Source organism: Botryllus schlosseri, chromosome 11 (genome assembly GCF_051294905.1).
Source record: "Botryllus schlosseri isolate E-star chromosome 11, Bs_hap1, whole genome shotgun sequence".
NCBI lineage: Eukaryota > Metazoa > Chordata > Ascidiacea > Stolidobranchia > Styelidae > Botryllus > Botryllus schlosseri.
This window is the reverse complement of record NC_137246.1, coordinates 4,432,559-4,451,550: the sequence shown is the minus strand read 5'-3', so window position 1 is coordinate 4,451,550 and position 18,992 is coordinate 4,432,559. Positions and strand designations below refer to the sequence as shown.

General features: G+C 39.5%; 1 protein-coding gene across 1 annotated transcript in view; it reads right to left on the bottom strand.

Annotated features, from left to right (window-relative positions):
* Positions 1 to 15,664: 15,664 nt before the first annotated feature.
* The window catches only part of LOC145450963 (4-galactosyl-N-acetylglucosaminide 3-alpha-L-fucosyltransferase FUT5-like), a 263,546-nt gene continuing 260,218 nt past the window's right edge, over positions 15,665 to 18,992 (bottom strand). The window contains exon 6 of the mRNA XM_080329458.1: positions 15,665 to 15,786. Coding sequence (XP_080185584.1) covers positions 15,783 to 15,786 — 4 coding nt within the window. The 3' untranslated portion in view covers positions 15,665 to 15,782. The remainder of the gene's footprint in view (positions 15,787 to 18,992) is intronic.

Genomic DNA, 18,992 nt, shown 5'->3' with positions numbered 1-18,992 from the left:
CGCGACGACCTTCCTGCCGGTCCGCGAGGCATATTTCAATTTCATACTTCAATTTCAAGATGTAATATTGAAGGCTTGTCCATTGATAGAATAAATAAAACATCAAATTTTAAAATAATTCAGAAGTTCGTGAGGAAACATTAGGGCTTGAAATGTTCGATTTAACTTAAAGTTCAAGACGTGTTATTGACGAGCGACAAGTACAAAACAGGTACGAGCTGACTCATCGCTAAACAGCTCAGTTCGCGCGATCATTCGTTTTCAATTGATTCATTTTGTGTAGGACCGTGATTCATTTTGTGTAGGACCGTAACTGGGGCACCCAAAACCGCCCAATTGGAGAGGAGTCGAGCTTGAAAAGTGCCCAAAATTATTTTGCAAATGAACCTAAATCATGGCGTATTTTTCTGAAACGTTTTCCAGCATTTTTCGATTTCTTTTCGCGTTTTCCGCGATTTAGTGTCCCTAAATGTCTTGCTTATTAGGTGCCATTCTCCGAAATATACGCATGGATGATAGAAATAGGCATTTCGGCGTCAGCCATTACCACGCCGCGACGTACCAACCCATAAGTATAGGCTAACATGGAACTCCGAAGGGTGTGCCAGAAATTCGGCAGCGAGAAAACCGATTCGATCATGAATGATCGATAATATTCGGTATTGCCGCGATTAAGCTACATAAACTCTCTGCTGGCGCCGAGTAGAATGAATGTGCTCACAAGTAGCCTACAGGTGAAAACATCCACCGACCTGTAGGGTCTGGGGGTGAATCCCCTGGAAGTTTGGCTTATCTCCCTGTGGGCGACCAAGACCAACGTTTTTTTGGGGTGGGCTAACGAAGTGCTTTTGCGGCCCGGATTTCCGCATGGCCGGTGTAGCTGCTGCAAGGTGTTTTCCTGCGCTACACATTGTACCGTAGTTGCCACAGTAGCGTATGAGTCTAATAGAACTGGGCAATGAGTAAGGTAGCACGACAAGGTGCTTGGTTCGACTTGGTGCTTGGTTCGAGTTGGCGTGGCCGGTTAGAACCCACGGCGCACAATATAGTTTTGGTCCCCCTTCGAGCTCGCCCTCCCAATTATAGGGTTTGGGGTGCGGCAGTTCCGGTCTTTCATACGTGTGTAGCCTATGAAGAGCTGTCCTAGGGGTTTGTACCTGGCATATTCGGTACGTGAATTGTGAATACTCAGCATTAAATTCCGAGTCCATTCGTACTAAACTCAAGTCAATCCGACCATAATTGTAAAGTGTATGACCATGATAGAATTGCTTATCACAATTTGAACACTAGGCTACCTAGGACATGAATGTATGGGACATTTTGAAAATTTCCAGTTGGCGATAATAGGGGTTTATGCCGGGCATGTTTGGTATCAAACCAGGAATATGCTACAGATGTGCATAACATACCGGTTTTACCTGTGATACTTGCAACCAACTGGTTTGCCAAAGACACAAAAAATCTCAGAAGAACGAATATTGCTTGGAATGCTGATCAATTTGTTGTAGTGCTGTTTCGTTGTTGTTGCGTTTGAAATATACGCGGCGAAACATCGCTTATTGAGCTATCTCTAATATTGCTTTTAAAACTACATTCACTGCAGTATAATTTATTAACTTGAAGGCATTTCGTATGCCCCTTAACAACAAGAGATAACGGCACAATTAGAAGCATATGGAAAGAGATTCAAACAAAATCCAAACTGGCAAAGTTTGACGTAACAATGCAATAATAAAAAGGAACGGTAGCTGGCCAAAGTCAACTGTACCGGTACTCCGGTAATCATAATAAAGGAATAAGAGAGAATCAAATTCTACAATACACAGAAGACATTACACAGACAATTAGCTGTATACATTAATGGAATATTTGTATACAAACTCTTTCTCATTCTTATGGTGCCGTTAATTCTTGATAAGGGAAACCAGAAAAGCCACCGAGGTAATAAATTCTACTGCAATGAATGTAGTTCTGAAAGCACTATTCAAGTTGAGCACCGGCAGTCACATATTTGAGGTATCTATGCAATTTTTATCACAGCTATTAAGGTTACTAACATTTCAAAATAGGTATTTTGCGAATCACGCAGCCTAATTCTCAAATCAGAATTTGACGAAACCGGACCAGGACGGGGCGCATGCACTTTCGGACCAAAAAGCGATTTTCTCCGTAAGGCTGTAATGACTTTGGTCCGAAAGTGAACGAGCCCCGTAAGTCCGTCAATTACATGTTCCGAAATCATATCGGAACTGGAAGAAAAAATTGACAATTTTGTCATTTCCGTGGATTTCCGACTTCTCCATCTAAAACTATGTCCTGAGACCCCTAAATCAGGATACATAATCGTTTCTTGAGGTTGAAAAACACGAGGAAATACCAGGTTGACAATCTGTTAACGTGCGTCCGATTATGTTACTTGAAATTCCTGCGCTCGCGGACTCACCCAGGGGTTGAGAAACACTGCTCTAGCACCATATAATTGCAAAAAACGGTTGCATACTTTACATTTTGGCTTCATTTCAATTTTCGAAGTGCACCGGTCCGCCGGACATTTTTAGAAATTTTACCGGACCGCGAGGTGAAAAAGGTTGAGAACCACTGTTCTAGCTGTTTTGTTGTGAGGGCAATCATGTGATGACTCAGCACTTATCGTTAGCAAACTAGATTGATCTATGTGAAAGATGTAAGGACCGTGACTAGAAAACATATGTATTTTGTTGTTGGAGTAGCTGATTTACTGCTATGGCGTTGACATAACCCTCTGGAAGTGAGTATGCTTTTCTTTCACGAAAGTTTACGTGGCTCCGTTGTAATAAATTTGTGTTAACTAAACTCGGATGGATACCGCAATTGTGCTGGACTTACACATGGTATTCGCATACTGTACACATACAAACTTTTGTGTAAACAACTCTGATGTTTCTGTTCGTACTAGTTCTGTGTTGAACTATTTGATTTTTAAGATACATGAACACCCATCCAGACAATAAAGTTCTTGTGATATCGAAACAGTTTGAAAGCGTCACCAATCATTGCGTATGTTCGTAGCATGAGCGAATATTTCCATATGTCATGAATATCTTTCGTATACACTTAGTATGAAGAGCTTCTTGGAGGTACAGAACTTCAATATACAATTAAATAGTATATTCATATTGAAATGAACCCGAATATTTTCGGCTGATTTTGATTTTTACAACAACACAACTGCTCCCTTCAACACGCAAAGACGTGCTTCCTGCACTTCAACAAATAATGTAGTGTACGAATATAGGTGCCACTGTGATTGTGGCTACGTGGGAAGAACGTCAAGACGTCTGCAGGACCGCATAAACCAACATGTCCCCAGATTTATCAGAACTCGTGCGTCACGCGATGTGAAAAGCTCTCCCTTAACTCATCTACTTAAGATTGATGCTGATCGATCAAAGGCCGTTAATTCTGCCATCGGCAAACATCTGTTGGATAATCCGATTTGTGCGAATAATTATCGAGACGACCGATTTCGAATCGTAGGTCGAGGCCGTTCACAATTCCATTTGTGTGCCTTGGAATCAACTTTTATCAAAATACACCAACCAAAACTTTGTCAACAAAAGGAGTTCGTGTATCACCTAAAAATAGTACATTGAACGCTCTCTCATTCGAAAGTTCATGCTGGTGACGTCATATTTTGTGATACGATTGTTGATATACAATGTTCTTTCCAATTCTCTACTAGTTGCTGACGATTACCCCTGACGAGTGTCAGCCGAAAATATTCGGGTTCATTTCAATATGAATATACTATTTACTTAGTATGAAATGAGATGTGTGGAACAATAATTAGTGTCGTACAAAGTGTTGTGTTTGATTGCGTACTTTTTTATCATTGTTTGTTGTTGAAAGATGGGTGAGTTTACATTTAAATATAGTAAGCGGAACAACTCAGGTAATAAATTTTACTCGTTTGAAAATCGACTCGCGTGAAAATACCGATTAACAGTATCAATATGAGCAGTATGTTATTTTTCGCGATATGGAACCAATCTTCTAAGTATAACTTGTCAAAAATTTATCATGTCATAGAAAAGTCGGTTGTTACGAATTCGACACAAATGTACTTCGATTATTACGATGATGTAAATTACGTTCAACGGAGTATTTCGAAGTAGTATATTCAGCAATTACGAAATAACAAAAATATCAAACTGTGCATACAATTCGGTTAGGTAAACGATACAGTTACAAATCGGATGTAAGCTAGATTTACAGATGACAGCTTGATGATGTAAAGCTCAACCACTCCAGTGTGTTTATTGCAAAATATTTGACACAAACAAAATATTGAACGAAGGCCCACCACTTGGTTTCATTACAAGTTGAGTGAAAATTGTTTTCTGTTGGTCAGGTATGATTTGCATTTAGAAAAAACGATCTACGCCGATTAAGCGACGCTGTTTGATATCATAATCCGATGAGTGAGTGAAATTTCCTTATGGTTTGATTTAGCGAGTTAATTACCGGCGATTCAATCACATACAAGTAAGATCTTTTACGGGATGAGTATTGTGACAACATATACTTTGACGAATGACAATGGGGGGAAATTTCCGATTTTTTTGGTCGTGAGCGTTCTACAAATATTTCCGGCATACATTTAGCAAGCAACCTACAATATTCTTTTGTTATGGTAATGACTTTGGCAAGTTTGGTTTTATGATTACAATTACTTATTCAAATGATAATTTATGATCACTAACAACAATACAAACACATTTTGTAGATTTCAGTGTAGCGCCTATTGCGATTTTGTTAATGCTATGAGTTTTGTGTATTACTCAAGTCTAGTAGAATAGGAAGCGTCCAGTGAAGATATTCCAAATTGCTTATGTGTTGATCAAAGTCTTGCAGTGTAAATCTGTAGACTTCACAACGTCTTAGAGAGTGCGAACGGAATTATGCATTGATCGCACGCTTCAAACGGTACTCGATACCCAAAGTGATATTTTCACACTCTGTAAGTTGTGTATGTTTCAATGCGCTGTCACAACTCCGACAACAAATTGTATCAATTGCTGGATTCAATAGTAACGGCATGAAATTGTAATATACTGACTCTATACGTAGTCGTTTCAATTAGCTGTCACGAATTTGACCAATAAAGCATTTTGCATCGGGTGTTCAATGTTTGAATAACGAAATTGTTGTGTCATCTTTAGTCTTGGTTACTGGAAACAACTACATCTGTAAAAATATTTTCTGATATCCGTAATACGCACAGTGATTTGTACCAACACGGAATATCTTTCAAATCAAGAACATTTCAGGCGCGCTAATCTAGTTTTACAAATCAATATGTTAATAACAATGTTTCTGAAAAGTTTTTTGGTATCGTAATAAGTTTTAACACAACCCCAGTCTAATTACGTCATAATTTATTAATCAAGTCGTGATCGACCATTACAAAATCTCGTATGTCAAACCAACATGTTAATAAGAATGTTTACAACATGATAACTTTCAATGTAACACCGGTGTTCGATCGTAAGAAATGAATTCTTAACTACATCGGTCAGACATTCAAATATCATATACTCAAAACATATGTTAATCTCAAGTTGTGCGCACCGAGTAGTAATTACTTTAGGTTGCAGAATAGTAACGACTTTTACAGTTGAATAAAAATACGAGTTGGCGCACTATGAATACAACCGAACTTGCTATGGATTTTGGATCGTGGTGATTACTCGCGTAGTCTTGTCTACTTTTCATAAGGATACTGTTGAGTTGGTTGGGAAAGTTACAAACGGATTGACTTGACAAGGTTTTTGTATTTTACTCTTTTGTGTATGGCAAGATGTTAAAATGTTGAGATATCATAGTGACAGTATTTCTGAAACTATCTTTGCCAAACGGAAAGTTCGATCGCGAACATAGTTGTAGTATTTCATTACTTATTTCAATTCAATATGCGTAAAATTTCGAAATGTGACTGGGCGAAAGTTGGTAGTTATGTTTGTCAATCTATTTCAATTCAGACTATGTCAAAGTCGAGATATTTGATTTTGGATTATCTGAATTTACCTTTAGTACACACCGCGAATGGATTCCGATGCCGCACTATAACATTTTTGATAATATGGACTCGAGGATTTTCAATCAATAATAGACCTACCTGATTTTTTTTGTTGGTAATGCTAGAGTTGACAAATAATAATAGTTGCGTGTTTTTATTAAGCGTTTGATTTCATGTTGATAAAGACAATAACTGTATTATGCACATACTTGTGATTCTTGATTCTTGTAGAGTTATAGTTGGTATTGATTCTATAGGTGTGAAAACGACGGCGCGGAATGTGTGAATAATCCGATGCGGCTGAATGTTGGCGTCAGTAATATTCAGGTTACGGTCGAATCAAAAGATCGCATTAAAAGAATTTCTAAAAGGATCAGAGTTGTACCGAATTAAAACATTAAGATACGAATCAACTTGAGTTGTTTAGTGAGTTTCATTTCAAGTTGACAAATAAATACATTGATTGAATATTTTCATGGAACTTATCACGCAACTAAAGTCAACCACTATCCGAGGTGTCAAAACATATAGCGACTGCGTGTCAAATTGTTGGTTTTCGAATCACGGTCTGCGACGGTTCTGTGACCAACTAATTACCGAAATATTACCTTGTGAGCGATAGGTATGTCTGTAATACCAAATCATGAGGGATCGCTATGTCTGAAGCATTACCCTGTGAGCGGTCGTAGGATTTTAGAATTATTTCACACCTATTTGAGTATGCGGTAACCTCGCAAAGGATTAGGGTTAGGACGGAAATAAGTGTCAATTTGTTGGTATTCAAGTTCTCGCCGTGGCGGTTCAGTTATTCGTTACTTATTAAAGCTTACCAGTGAAATCCAGTTCCACGCCAAACTATCAAAATATTACATTGTGAGCGATCGGTATGTATGTAACACCAAGTCACGAATGGTGGCTATATCTGGGATATTATCTTGTGAGTGACCGTAAGATTTTACAAATACTTCACACCTTTTTGAAGTGTTAGTTTGTGAGCTCGGTTATTGTTGGTATTGGAATCGCCGTCTACGTCGGCTCTGTGACATAGTAATTACCAAAATATTACCATGCGAGTAATTCCTAGATTTTGCAAACTATTTTCACGCCTATTTGCTGAAAGTACGACATGCCGACGCAACCTATACCGAAAGTACGAATCACCGCCGCGTCCATAAGAATAACGATATATCATTGTCGCACTCACCGTAAACGTTAGGATTAACTCGAACCGGTCATAGTTAATAATTTTGGGTATACGCATTAACTAAGAGTCAATCACGTGACTATTTACTTGATACTTCTTCAACACCGATCGAGAGATGCATATACCCGAAAGTACGAATTACCATCACGGCGCCGGTTGAGCGATCAATATACCGAAAAGGGTTACCGCGCGAGAGATGGCTATACTAGCCCAGACACCGGTTGAGCGATAGGCAGGCTCAAAAAGGTCACCGGTTCGACACGCGTTTCGAGGCACCGGTTGAGCGATCCCTATACTGAAAAGTGTTACCATGCGAGAGATGCCTATACTAACCCAGGCACCGGTTGAGCGATAGGGGGGTGTCGCCAACTCACAGATTTCAACCGCCAACGTCATCAGCGAGGGGTCACCTCATCAGCGATCCCTATACTTACAAGGCACCGGTCGAGCGGAAGGGGGGGTAAAAAGGGTGCCATCACCAACACGAGTTTCGCGGCACCTCACCAGCGGGCCCATAAGAACCAATGGCACAACACGAGCGATCATACTAACTACTGTAATTTATACTAGCAGAGGTCCTTGGTAGATTTATTCAAGCACTCAAATTATAGGCTCCCAACTGGCTTTGAGTATTAGACTTCGTGACTTTGCAAGTATCATATGTGATCCTGATGAGTTTGAGCATGTCAATATCAGCACGGTGTTGTTGGGGTCAATGCTCGATATTGCATGTTGTCAAATCAAAAAATTGTGATGGAAACTAAAATCAAATAACTTGTCAACAAATTACGAAGCTTTACAATATCACTACAAATTGGTGTCGCTGCAATGTTTCCAGTTGTACTTCCCCAGTCCAATGAATGTCAAGTGCACCATATACTGCTGCAGTATTTTATGTTCCAGGTGCAGATGTGCCTTACCGACCAGCCACAACGCCACGGACCATCGATGATTGACAAGGATATTTCAAAATCTGATGAAAAAGCTAGAACTGTCATAGACACCTTGCTCATTTGCGGGATATGAACACGTCATGGCGACCCGTAGATCTTTCATGTAAATTGGGTTTAGACTTAGTTCTTGACGGTGGACACATCCAGCAAGCCGCTAGCTAATTCCCAGTTGAGTCCCGGATAGCTTTGTGCATAACTGGCTAGCTCATAGCCAATAGCGGATAAATCGTCAATATATCTGATAATTTGTCAATATAAAATACCCTACAGAACTCTTGAATGTTATTTGTTTGTTTATTGAGCAGGTAAAAATGAATAGGTTAGCGAGAGAACGCAGACTTGACTTGTGTGTATGTAGCCACGGCGGTCATGTAGCGCGATACCAATCAAGTTCTTACACTAATAAAAAAGTTCACTCTGAAGAAACAAGCATGATGGTATCTTAGGCTTACCATATTTTGGAAATCAAAAAAGAGGACACTTTTCCAGAAATTTGCAAGTTGCAAAACCGGTGTAAAATTCTGAAAAACCGGTTAATTTTTCCCACTTTGCGATCGGTTGACTAAAAAAAAATGGTCAGCACTACTGCTCAGAGCTCAAAAAAAAACGTTTTTTACTCCACATTGCCGGGTGGATGACTAAAAAAAAAAAAAGTCATATTTTTGCTCAGAGCTAAAATCACCGTTTTTCACTCCGAAATACCCGCCGGAGCTTCACTTCTGTGCTAATATGCGGCATATCACTCGCAATTTGCTCTAAATCGTCCTAAATTTTCAAAAAAGAGGACAAAATCTCAAAAAAGAGGACAAAAGGGCGTCCTCCGAGGACACTTTCAAAAAAGTCAAAAAAGAGGACAAATCCTCTTAAAAGAGGACGTATGGTAAGCCTATGGTATCTGCACTAGACTAGGGTTACCATATTGTTGTGAAGCAAATTCCAGACACTCTTTAGCGCCCACTAGCGGATCTTAAAATGAGGTGTAACACCTTTAATATGACGTCACACTAGCAAAGCATTGCATATCGACTGTATACACTATACGAGAATGAAGTGGAACATAGGTCATGCAGGACTGTAATGACTCGAGTCACGATTTTTGATGACTCGACTTGACTCGAGTCATTTTTTCAAAATAAGAAAATGACTCGACTCGACTCGAGTCAATCTGTGTATTGACTCGACTTGGACTCGAGTCATTGGGCATGACTCGAACCAAGTCATTGACTCGAGACTCAGACGGGCAATACCGACATTTCATTGTATTCCGAAGCCAACACACTATTGGGATTTCGTCTGTTGGTACTGGTACTGAAAAGCGACCAGAAGCAGCTACAGGTGAGGACAATTGGTATATTTATATATTATATTTGCGAACCATTCGATATCACGAAACAGAGTTATAAAAAGTGGGTTTACTAAGACTTTACCTGTAACTGAGCAGTCAACACAATGACTTGGACGCGGACTCGAGTCATAATTCCGTGACTCGAACTCGACCCTCTACTCGCTGACTTGGACTTGGACATGGCAGTAGTATAGTAGATCGCTCTGGGGGTGGCAGGGGTTCTTATGGGTGCGGCGGTGACTCGCCTGAAAACCGGGGGTGGTGACTCGCCTTTTTAGACCCCCCTCTCGGCGGTGAGTCGCCATGTGTTCTTATGGGTGCGGTCGTGATTCGCCCTTTCAGGTATAGGTCGTGGCGGTGATTCGCCGTGGAAACTCGTGGTCGTGACTCGCCTTTTTTACTGTAGGTGGTGGTGGTGATTCGCCTGTCATGTATTCTTACGGGATCTGTGGTGATTCGCCATGTGTTCTTATGGGTGCGGTCGTGAATCGCCCTTTCGGGTATAGTCAACTCTCGCGCTGTGTTGAATAGGTATCAGGAATAGTAAATAGTCACGTGATTGATTCTTAGTTAATGTGTATATTAGAAATTATTAAATATGACCGATTCGAGTTAATCCCAACGTTTACGGTGAGTACGACAATGAGATATCGTTATTCTTATGGCGGGGGTGGCATGCGGCTATTGTGTCTTATGGGTGCGACCGTGAATCGCCCTTTCGGGTATAGGCATCTCTCGCCCGGTGTTGAATATGTATCAAGTAAATAGTCATGTGATTGATCCTTAGTTAATGTGTATATTCCAAATTACGGCGAGTACGACAATGATATATCGTTATTCTTATGGACGCGGCGATGATTCGTACTTTCGGGTATAGACTGCGGGCGGAATGTCGTACTTTCAACAAAAAAGGCGTGAAAATAGTTTGCAAAATCTAGGAATTACTCGCATGGTAATGTTTGAGTAATTAGATTACCCTAGAGCCGGCGTAGACGGCGATTCGAATACCAACAATAACCACGCTCACAAACTAACACTTCAAATAGGTGTGAAATACATAACAAACCCCGCGATCGCTGACAAGATAATGTCTCGGACATAACCATCTTTCGCGACTTGGTGTTACAGGCACACCGATCGCTCACGTGGTGAAAATTTAGTACGCAGTTTGTCACAGAACTCGATTTCACTCGTAAGATTTAATAAGTAACGAATGACAGAACCACCAGTGTCGGTAACTTGAATGGCAACAAATTGTCACTTATTTCTGCTCTAACCCTAATCTTCTGTGAAGTGAACGCTTATTCAAAAAGGTGTGAAATAATTTTAAAATCCTACGACCGCTCACAGGGTAATGCTTCAGACATAGCGATCGCTCATGATTTGGTGTTACAGGCATACCGATCGCTCACAAGGTAATATTTCCGCAATAAGTTTGTCACAGAGACGGTGATTCGTAAACCAACAATTTGACACTTTCTGGTGGTCGCTATATGTTTTGACACTTTGGAACGTGGTTGACTTTAGTTGTATGATAAGAATCATGCGAATATTCAAGCAATGTGTCAATTTGTCAACTTGAAATGAAACTTACTACACAGCTCAAGTTGATTCGTATCTGAATGTGTTAATTCGGTACAATTCTAATTATTTCGAGAAATCTTTTTAACGTGATCTTTTGATTCGAATGTAACCTGAATATTACTGACGCCGACTTTCAGCCACATTGAATTATTCGCACATTCCGCGCCGCTGTTTTCACACCTATAGAATCAATACCAACTATAACTCTACAAGAATCAAGAATCACAAGTATGTGCATTATACAGTTATTATCTTTATCAACATGAATTTAAACTCTTAACAAAAACACGCAACTAATCATTTGCCAACTCTAGCATTACCAAAAAATTCAGGTATTGTTGATTGAAAATCCTTGAACCCGTATTATTAAGAGTGTTATAGTACGACGTCGGAATCCACTCGCGAGATGTACTAAAGGTAAATCCAGATAATCCAAAATGAAATATTTGGACTTTGACATAGTCTGAATTGAAATAGATTGACAAACATGACTAACAACTTTCAACCCAGTCATATTTAGAGATTATACGCACATTGATTCGAAACAAGTAATGAAACATTACAACTCTATTCGCGACCTGTCTTTACGTTTGTCAAAGAGAGTTTCGGAAATATTATCACTATGACATCTCAACATTTTAACATCTTGCCATCAACAAAAGAGTAAAATACAAAAACCTTGTCAAGTCAATCCGTTTGTAACTCACCGAACCAAAGCAAAAAGTGTCCATACGAAAAGTATACAAGACTACGCAAGTAATCACTACAACCCACAAACATATCAAGTTTGGTTTAGGCATATACCACCAACTCGTCTTTTTTGTTCAACTGTAAAAGTCGTTACTATGCCGCAAGACAAAGAAATTACTATGTGGTATATTTTGTAAGACAAAAGTAATTACTTCTCGGTGTCGGCGACTTGATATTAACATAATATATTTGAGTATACGACATTTGAAAGTATGACCATCGTAGTTTCTTACAATCGAACGCAGGTGTTATATCGAAAATTATCGTAATGTAAACATAAGGATTGTCACATCGATTTAACATATGAGATTTTGTAATGGTCTATCATGACTTGATTATTAAATTATTCGCGTTAATTAGACCCGGCGTTGTGGTAAAGGTTATTATGACAGCAACAAACTTTTCAGTACCGTTGTTATTAACATATTGAGTTGTAAAACTATGCGTGTCTGAAATGTTCTTGAATGGAAAATTATTCCACCTTGGTACATATCACCCTGCGTATCGCGGATATCAGAAAATATTTTACAAATGTAATTGTCTCCACTAACCAAGACTAAAGATGAAACAACAAGTTCCTTTGTTAAACAATAACCAGTACAATACTTTATCATCGTAATCAGCAGTGAGAATTGAAACACTTTCGCACATTATCCGGTGTCAAGATATCACACTAGGTGAATTGACATACCGCCGCTTGATTAATACCTAATCCATTCGCACCATTTCACATACTTTGATCATTACAGAAGTAAATTGGAATATGTTTGCTAGATGCATTCAATTCAGTTAGAAATGTCTGGTACACAACAATCGTAATATCAAGGAAGTACTTGCTACGCTGTAATTCACTTAACGTGTTTTGTATTGTTGTTCATTTGTAGTATTGATTGTTTTTGAACCCCCAAGTAATAATTCCCGACATGAAACCAAACCGCTGAAAGTCGTTACCATCACAACGAAACAATTTGTACGATGCTTGCCAAATGTATCCTATAGTTAGGTGTACTAGAATTATTTGTCTAACACATACACCGACAATGCAACCGAAATCTTTTCCGTTATCATTCGCTAGAGTAAATGTCATCACAATACTCATCAAGCTGTCATCTGTAAATCAAGATTACATCCAACTTGTAACTGTATCGTTTAACTACCGGGTTGCATCAGTTTGCTATTTTTGTCATTTAGTGACTGCTGAACATACCAAACGATACACATTCACTTACAAAATACTGTGTTGATCGTAATTTCCATCATCGTGATAATCGAAGTACATTTGTTTCGAGTTCATGACAACCGACTACTTCTCTATGACATGACGAATTTTTGAAAAGTTATGCTTTGAAGATTGGTGCATCTCGCGAAAAATAATATACTACTCATATAGATACTGTTACTCCATTGACCGGTATTTTCAAACGAGTCGATTTTCAACCGAGCAAAATTTATTACTTGAGTTGTCCCGCTTACTATATTTAAATGTAAACTCACCCGTCTTTCAAAACCACAACAAACAATGATAAAAAGTACACAAGCAAACACAACAAGTTTTACTTTTGTTGGACACTAATTATTATTCCACACATCTCATTTCATACTAAGTGTATATGAAAGATATTCACGGCACACGAAAATATTCGATATTCCATGCTACGAACATACGCAATGATTGGTGACGGTTTCGCACTATTTCGATTTAGTGTAACAAAAACAACAACAACAATTTTCACTCTCTTGACTTATGAAAACAACAGACGAACCTTCATTCAACATTTTGTTTTTTGTCAACTAGTTACTTTTTCAAGAGACCCCACAACTCTTACAAAAGTACGAAAGATATTTACATCACACAAAGTAATCAACTTTACTCGATATTCTCACATTACGAAACTAAAGAATGGTTGGTTTGACTCTACAAACTGTTTCGTTACCTCAAGAACTTTATTGTCTGAATGGTTGTTCATGTGTCTTGAGAACCAAATAGTTCAACACAGCATTAGTACCAACAGAAACATCAGAGTTGTTAACACAAAAGTTTGCATGTGCGCAGTATGCGAATACCACGTGTAAGTCCAGCACAATTGCAGTATCCAACCGAGATTAGTTAACACCAATTTATTACAACGGAGCCACGTAAACTTTCGTGAATGTAAGGCATACTCACTTCTCGAGATTCTGTCAATGTCATAGCAATAAACCAGCTACTCCAACAACAGAGTACATACGTTTTCTAGTAACGACTCTCGAATCTTACACACAGATCAATCTACTTTGCTAACGAAAAGTGCTGAGTCATCACATGATTATCCTCACAACAACCAGTAGATGGAGCTGTATTAAAATGTTCCTAACCCCCTGCACACCAGTGACAAATTGTTTTGTGAATCGAGTTGTTGTTCCGCGTAAAGTCTCCGTGTTGAAGCGTACATTAAACAGCACAATCCAATTAAAACCATGAATCTATTTTCATTTCCTCACAAACTGTCACATACAGAAAAATAAATTTTATTCCGCCAAAAATGTACTTGTAACCAATCGCTTTCATTAAACACGTAACACCATAAAAGTATTTACTTTCTGCAGCATAGACATTCCGATGTAATCAAGATATATTTTTATTAATCAAAATCATCGACTTCTGTTTACGGTGTTGGTGTGTGCATGGCATACATGTGGGGCCCGTATTAAAATGGACACGACACGACTGAATGTAAGGAGATAGAAGTCTATCGCATAGATTTACATGAGGTCTTCGCTACGGTTTCAAAAACGAATCATCTCTTTTGCATTGATCGAGACCGAACAAGTTAGTTACATGTATTCGCGGTCATGATTGTGTTTGTCATATGCGAATGATAGGGTTACTGTCAAATCTACATACAACAACCTTGTGACACTCATAATAGTGTTTTCATTCTCTCCCTTCTTAATTGTAGACTCACGACAAGTATATTGTACAACTGGACAACTACGTTTAACAAGACCAACGACACTGAGCACACGCCTCTTACCCTAGTAAAAATATCGTTTTCGTTTGGAAATATATTTTTTCCTAGAGTAGCAAACTATTTTCGTTTAGAAATATATTTTTCCCTTGAGTACCAAACCCTTTTTCACTTGGAAATATATTTTTTCTCTGGGTAACAAACCTTTTTCACTTGGAAATATATTTTTTCCCTGAGCAACAAACCATTTTCACTTGACGATCCACCGTTTACCTGAGTAAAAATATCATTTTCCTTTGGAGATCTGGCGTTTAACCATACTAACAAACCATTTTCACTTGGAAAAATACTTTTACCTAGAGTAACTAATCATTTTCTTTTGGAAATATATTTTCTCCCTGGGTAACAAATCCTTTTCGCTTGGAAAACTGTCATTTACCTGAGTACCAATACCGTTTTCACTTGGAAATCTATCTTTTCCCTAGGTAATAATACCATTTTCGTTTTTAAAACTGACAACCACACCGACAATTTGATATTTTTGTATATTGTTACAACAGACGGTGACTAAATATACACCAACAACGACTCCACACATTTGTGTAATCAAATATTCAGTTGCTCTGATGCATCCATCAAAATCGTTGGTTACTCGCATGCAATAACAATGTGCTGTTGTACATCGATATGTATGTTTCCAGAATTGGTGAATAAACGGGTTTCCGATATGTACGTGATGTTCGGGTTCGTGCTTTGGATGTTCCAGAGTCAAAATGTCTGAATAAAACACCTCCTCGACTTTGGTACACGGATAATGGCGTTCGGAAAGCGGATGAATTTATGTTCTCCATCGCCCTAACAACTCCGGGTTATTTGCGAGTTTCCTCGGGTCTGTTTACTATATTGTGTCTTTACTGGTCAATACATGTCGCTCCAGTCAGCTGAAACCGGATCACTAATCTGAGAAAGTGTATTGACCGGATCCGGATATTCACTCATGAACCAACGACCAATATTCAAGTAAACATGTTACAGCCCATGTTTTGTCTCCATGGAAAATGCCAATGCATACACCATCACACCAAGTACGTCACGATTGTTCACAAGTATTCGCGTAAACGAGGTGTACAAACAATGTGTCGGTGTACAAACATCATGGAAAACAAATTCATGTTCTCAAGTATCATCATGCGCCGACTCTGTACATTCAATGTGGGCATAGATGACTTGGGGACAGACAAGCAGCCATAATTGGACGTATCACGATCTTAGTATGAACCGCCTCCACCCAACTTGAGAAAAATGAATCTCACACGAGTACAATCCTTTCACGGGTTCACACCTTGATTTTGCAAGATTGTTCGGATTCTCATGTAGACTTGCATCGTGATCCAGACCTCGACATAATCGGGTTGCGTAACTCGCTCAACCCCTGCGTACCGTTGTTCATAACCTGCTAACTTTTTCGCTGAGACCGCAGTGTTTCACCTGGTTTTATGTATTTGGCGATTACCATCGTTATCAATCTTTCACGCGATGAATATGTCGGATGTCGCTACTCCCACATAACGACTCCAGCTAAACATCGTGAGCAGTGACTCCGGATTGAAATCGTCAACAGGGACTCTGTGTGTGTGTGAATCTCGAGTTCGATTACGATTAGATAATGTAATCCAGGGTGTGTCTCTGCGAGCTGAAGGCTGATTTCGTGTTAATCACACCGCAAGAGGGTGCTATCTCGTAACTCGACAGGTCAACATAAATCGCGGTTGGAAACTTTTGGTCTAGTTGATCCAGCTACCTGTTGAAACGTTGTACCCACACAGCCCATTGAGAAAACGTTGTCGCTACCTGACCATATACACGAACATGGATGGACTACGCGTAACTGTCCATAGATTCCTCTGGCCTAACACCGTTGTTTTATGACACAGACAAGATGCAGCGGTGGAAATATTGAAAATGAAAAACGATACCTTGGTGACATTTGATTTGGATTTTACACCTGATGAACCATACACTCGATTGGTACATTGGGATGACAACTCTATCGTCGAGGTCGAGGGAAAAGAAATGTACAGATTTGTTGGTGTTGTGGATATTCAGCGAAAATCGGGATGCATGATAGTACATGGTTCGCATATTTGACTGAGAATATATCGGTATGCATAATGCACTGTCCATTGTATCATGTCGTTTGTCATCTTTACCAGTGGTTCTCAACCGCCGGTCCGCGGACCGGTGCCGGTCCGCGACGACATTCCTGCCGGTCCGTCAGGTATATTACAATTTTATACCTTCATTTCAATATGCAATGTTGAAGGCTTGTCCATTGATAAAATAAATAAAAAATCAAATTTTAAACTGATTCAGAACTTCGTGAGGTAACATTAGGGCTGGAAACATGTTCGATTTGACTTATAGTTCAAGCCGTGTCATTTGACGACATGTGAGCGACAAGTACAGAACAGATACGAGCTGACGCGTCGCTAAACAGCGCAGTTTGCGCGATCATTCGTTTGCGATTCATTCATTTTATGCATGGCCGTAACTGGGGCGCCCCAAACCGCCTAATTGGATGGGGGCCAAGCTTGAAAAGAGCCTAAAATTATTCTGCAAATTAACATAAAACATAGCGTATTTTTTTGAAACTATTTCCTACATTTTTCAATTTCTTTTCGCGCTTTGCGCGATTTAGTGTCACAAATGTCTTTCTTATTAGATGCCCTTCTCCAAGAAATACGCATTATTTATACAAATAGGCCTTTCAGCGTCAGCTATTACCGCGCCACGACGCACCAACAGTCCAACACATAATGAAGTTTTGGCTAACATGGGACTCCGAAAGGTGTGCCAAAAATTCCGCAGCGAGAAAACCAATTCAGTCATGAATGAGCGATAATTTTCGCTTGGCGCGATTAAGCTACATAAACTCCCTGCTTACATTGAGTAGAATGAATGTGCTCATCAGTACAGGTGAAAACATCCACCCAACTGTAGGGTCTAGGGGCGAAGCCCCCGGAAGTTTGGCTTATCGCCCTGTGTGGGCCCAAGACCAACGTATTTGGGGTGGGCTGACAAAGTGCTTTTTCGGCCCGCATTAGCGGATGGCCGGTATAGTTGCTGTTCGCGGCACGCATTGTATTCGTAGTTGCCAGAGTAGCCTATTCGTCTGGTGGCAGTGGGCAATGAGCAATGTAGAACGACAAGGTGCTTGGTTTGACTCCGAAACGCTTCTTCTCACGATATTGTCGAAGAAAATTATATTATCCGAGTTGGCATGGTTGGTTAAACCCACGGCCTTCGGCGCGAATAACTGTGTCAACTCTCGGCTGTAGCACGTTTATCTGGACAAGGCAATTTTACCTCGACTCAGCAGACTGACTACCATAAAATCACATGGATGTCATCCTGTAGGTAGATAATCAATTACGATAAAAACCCTCTAAATGTCACTGAGCACCATATAATTGCAAAATACGGTTAGGCTACATACGACACATTCTGACTTCATTTCAGTTTTGAAAGTTCACCGGTCAACCAGACATTTTTTGAAATTTTACCGGTCCGCGAGGTGAAAAAGGTTGAGAACCACTGGTCTAGATCACGACTGCTCGCTAATATGGTGATTGCAATCAACCGATCCAACAACAGAGCGGTAGATCGCGAAAATCTGCCGACACATGACGCAACAACAGTAATAATAATGGCGAGGTTAAAATTGGTACAACGGGCGATAATGTAACTATAGTGTATTTGATTTAGGTCATCAGACACTGAAGTATGGTAGCCTATTGCCATATAACATAACTAAGGTGAAACGTAGTTAAGACTTTTTGTAAGCAGTAGATTGCCAGATTTCAGTGACTTCGTCAACAGAAAAGTAGTTTACATCGACTATATGAGCGAAAGAATGAATGAGGTGCTAAAATGAATGGGCTCTGTGGCGGCTTATACAGGTTAGAATTGAATCAAATTCGGTGTGCAGCGTTTTCCAGGGTAACCTAACAATTTAATCAGTGAATGGCTGGAATCCAGAAGAAAGTTATTTCTGAACAACCCTACAGAGTTTTCATGTCATAATAGTTGTAGATTTTGATGCATGATCATATAAGTCATATACAGTCATAGAACTAAGTTTTAGCCC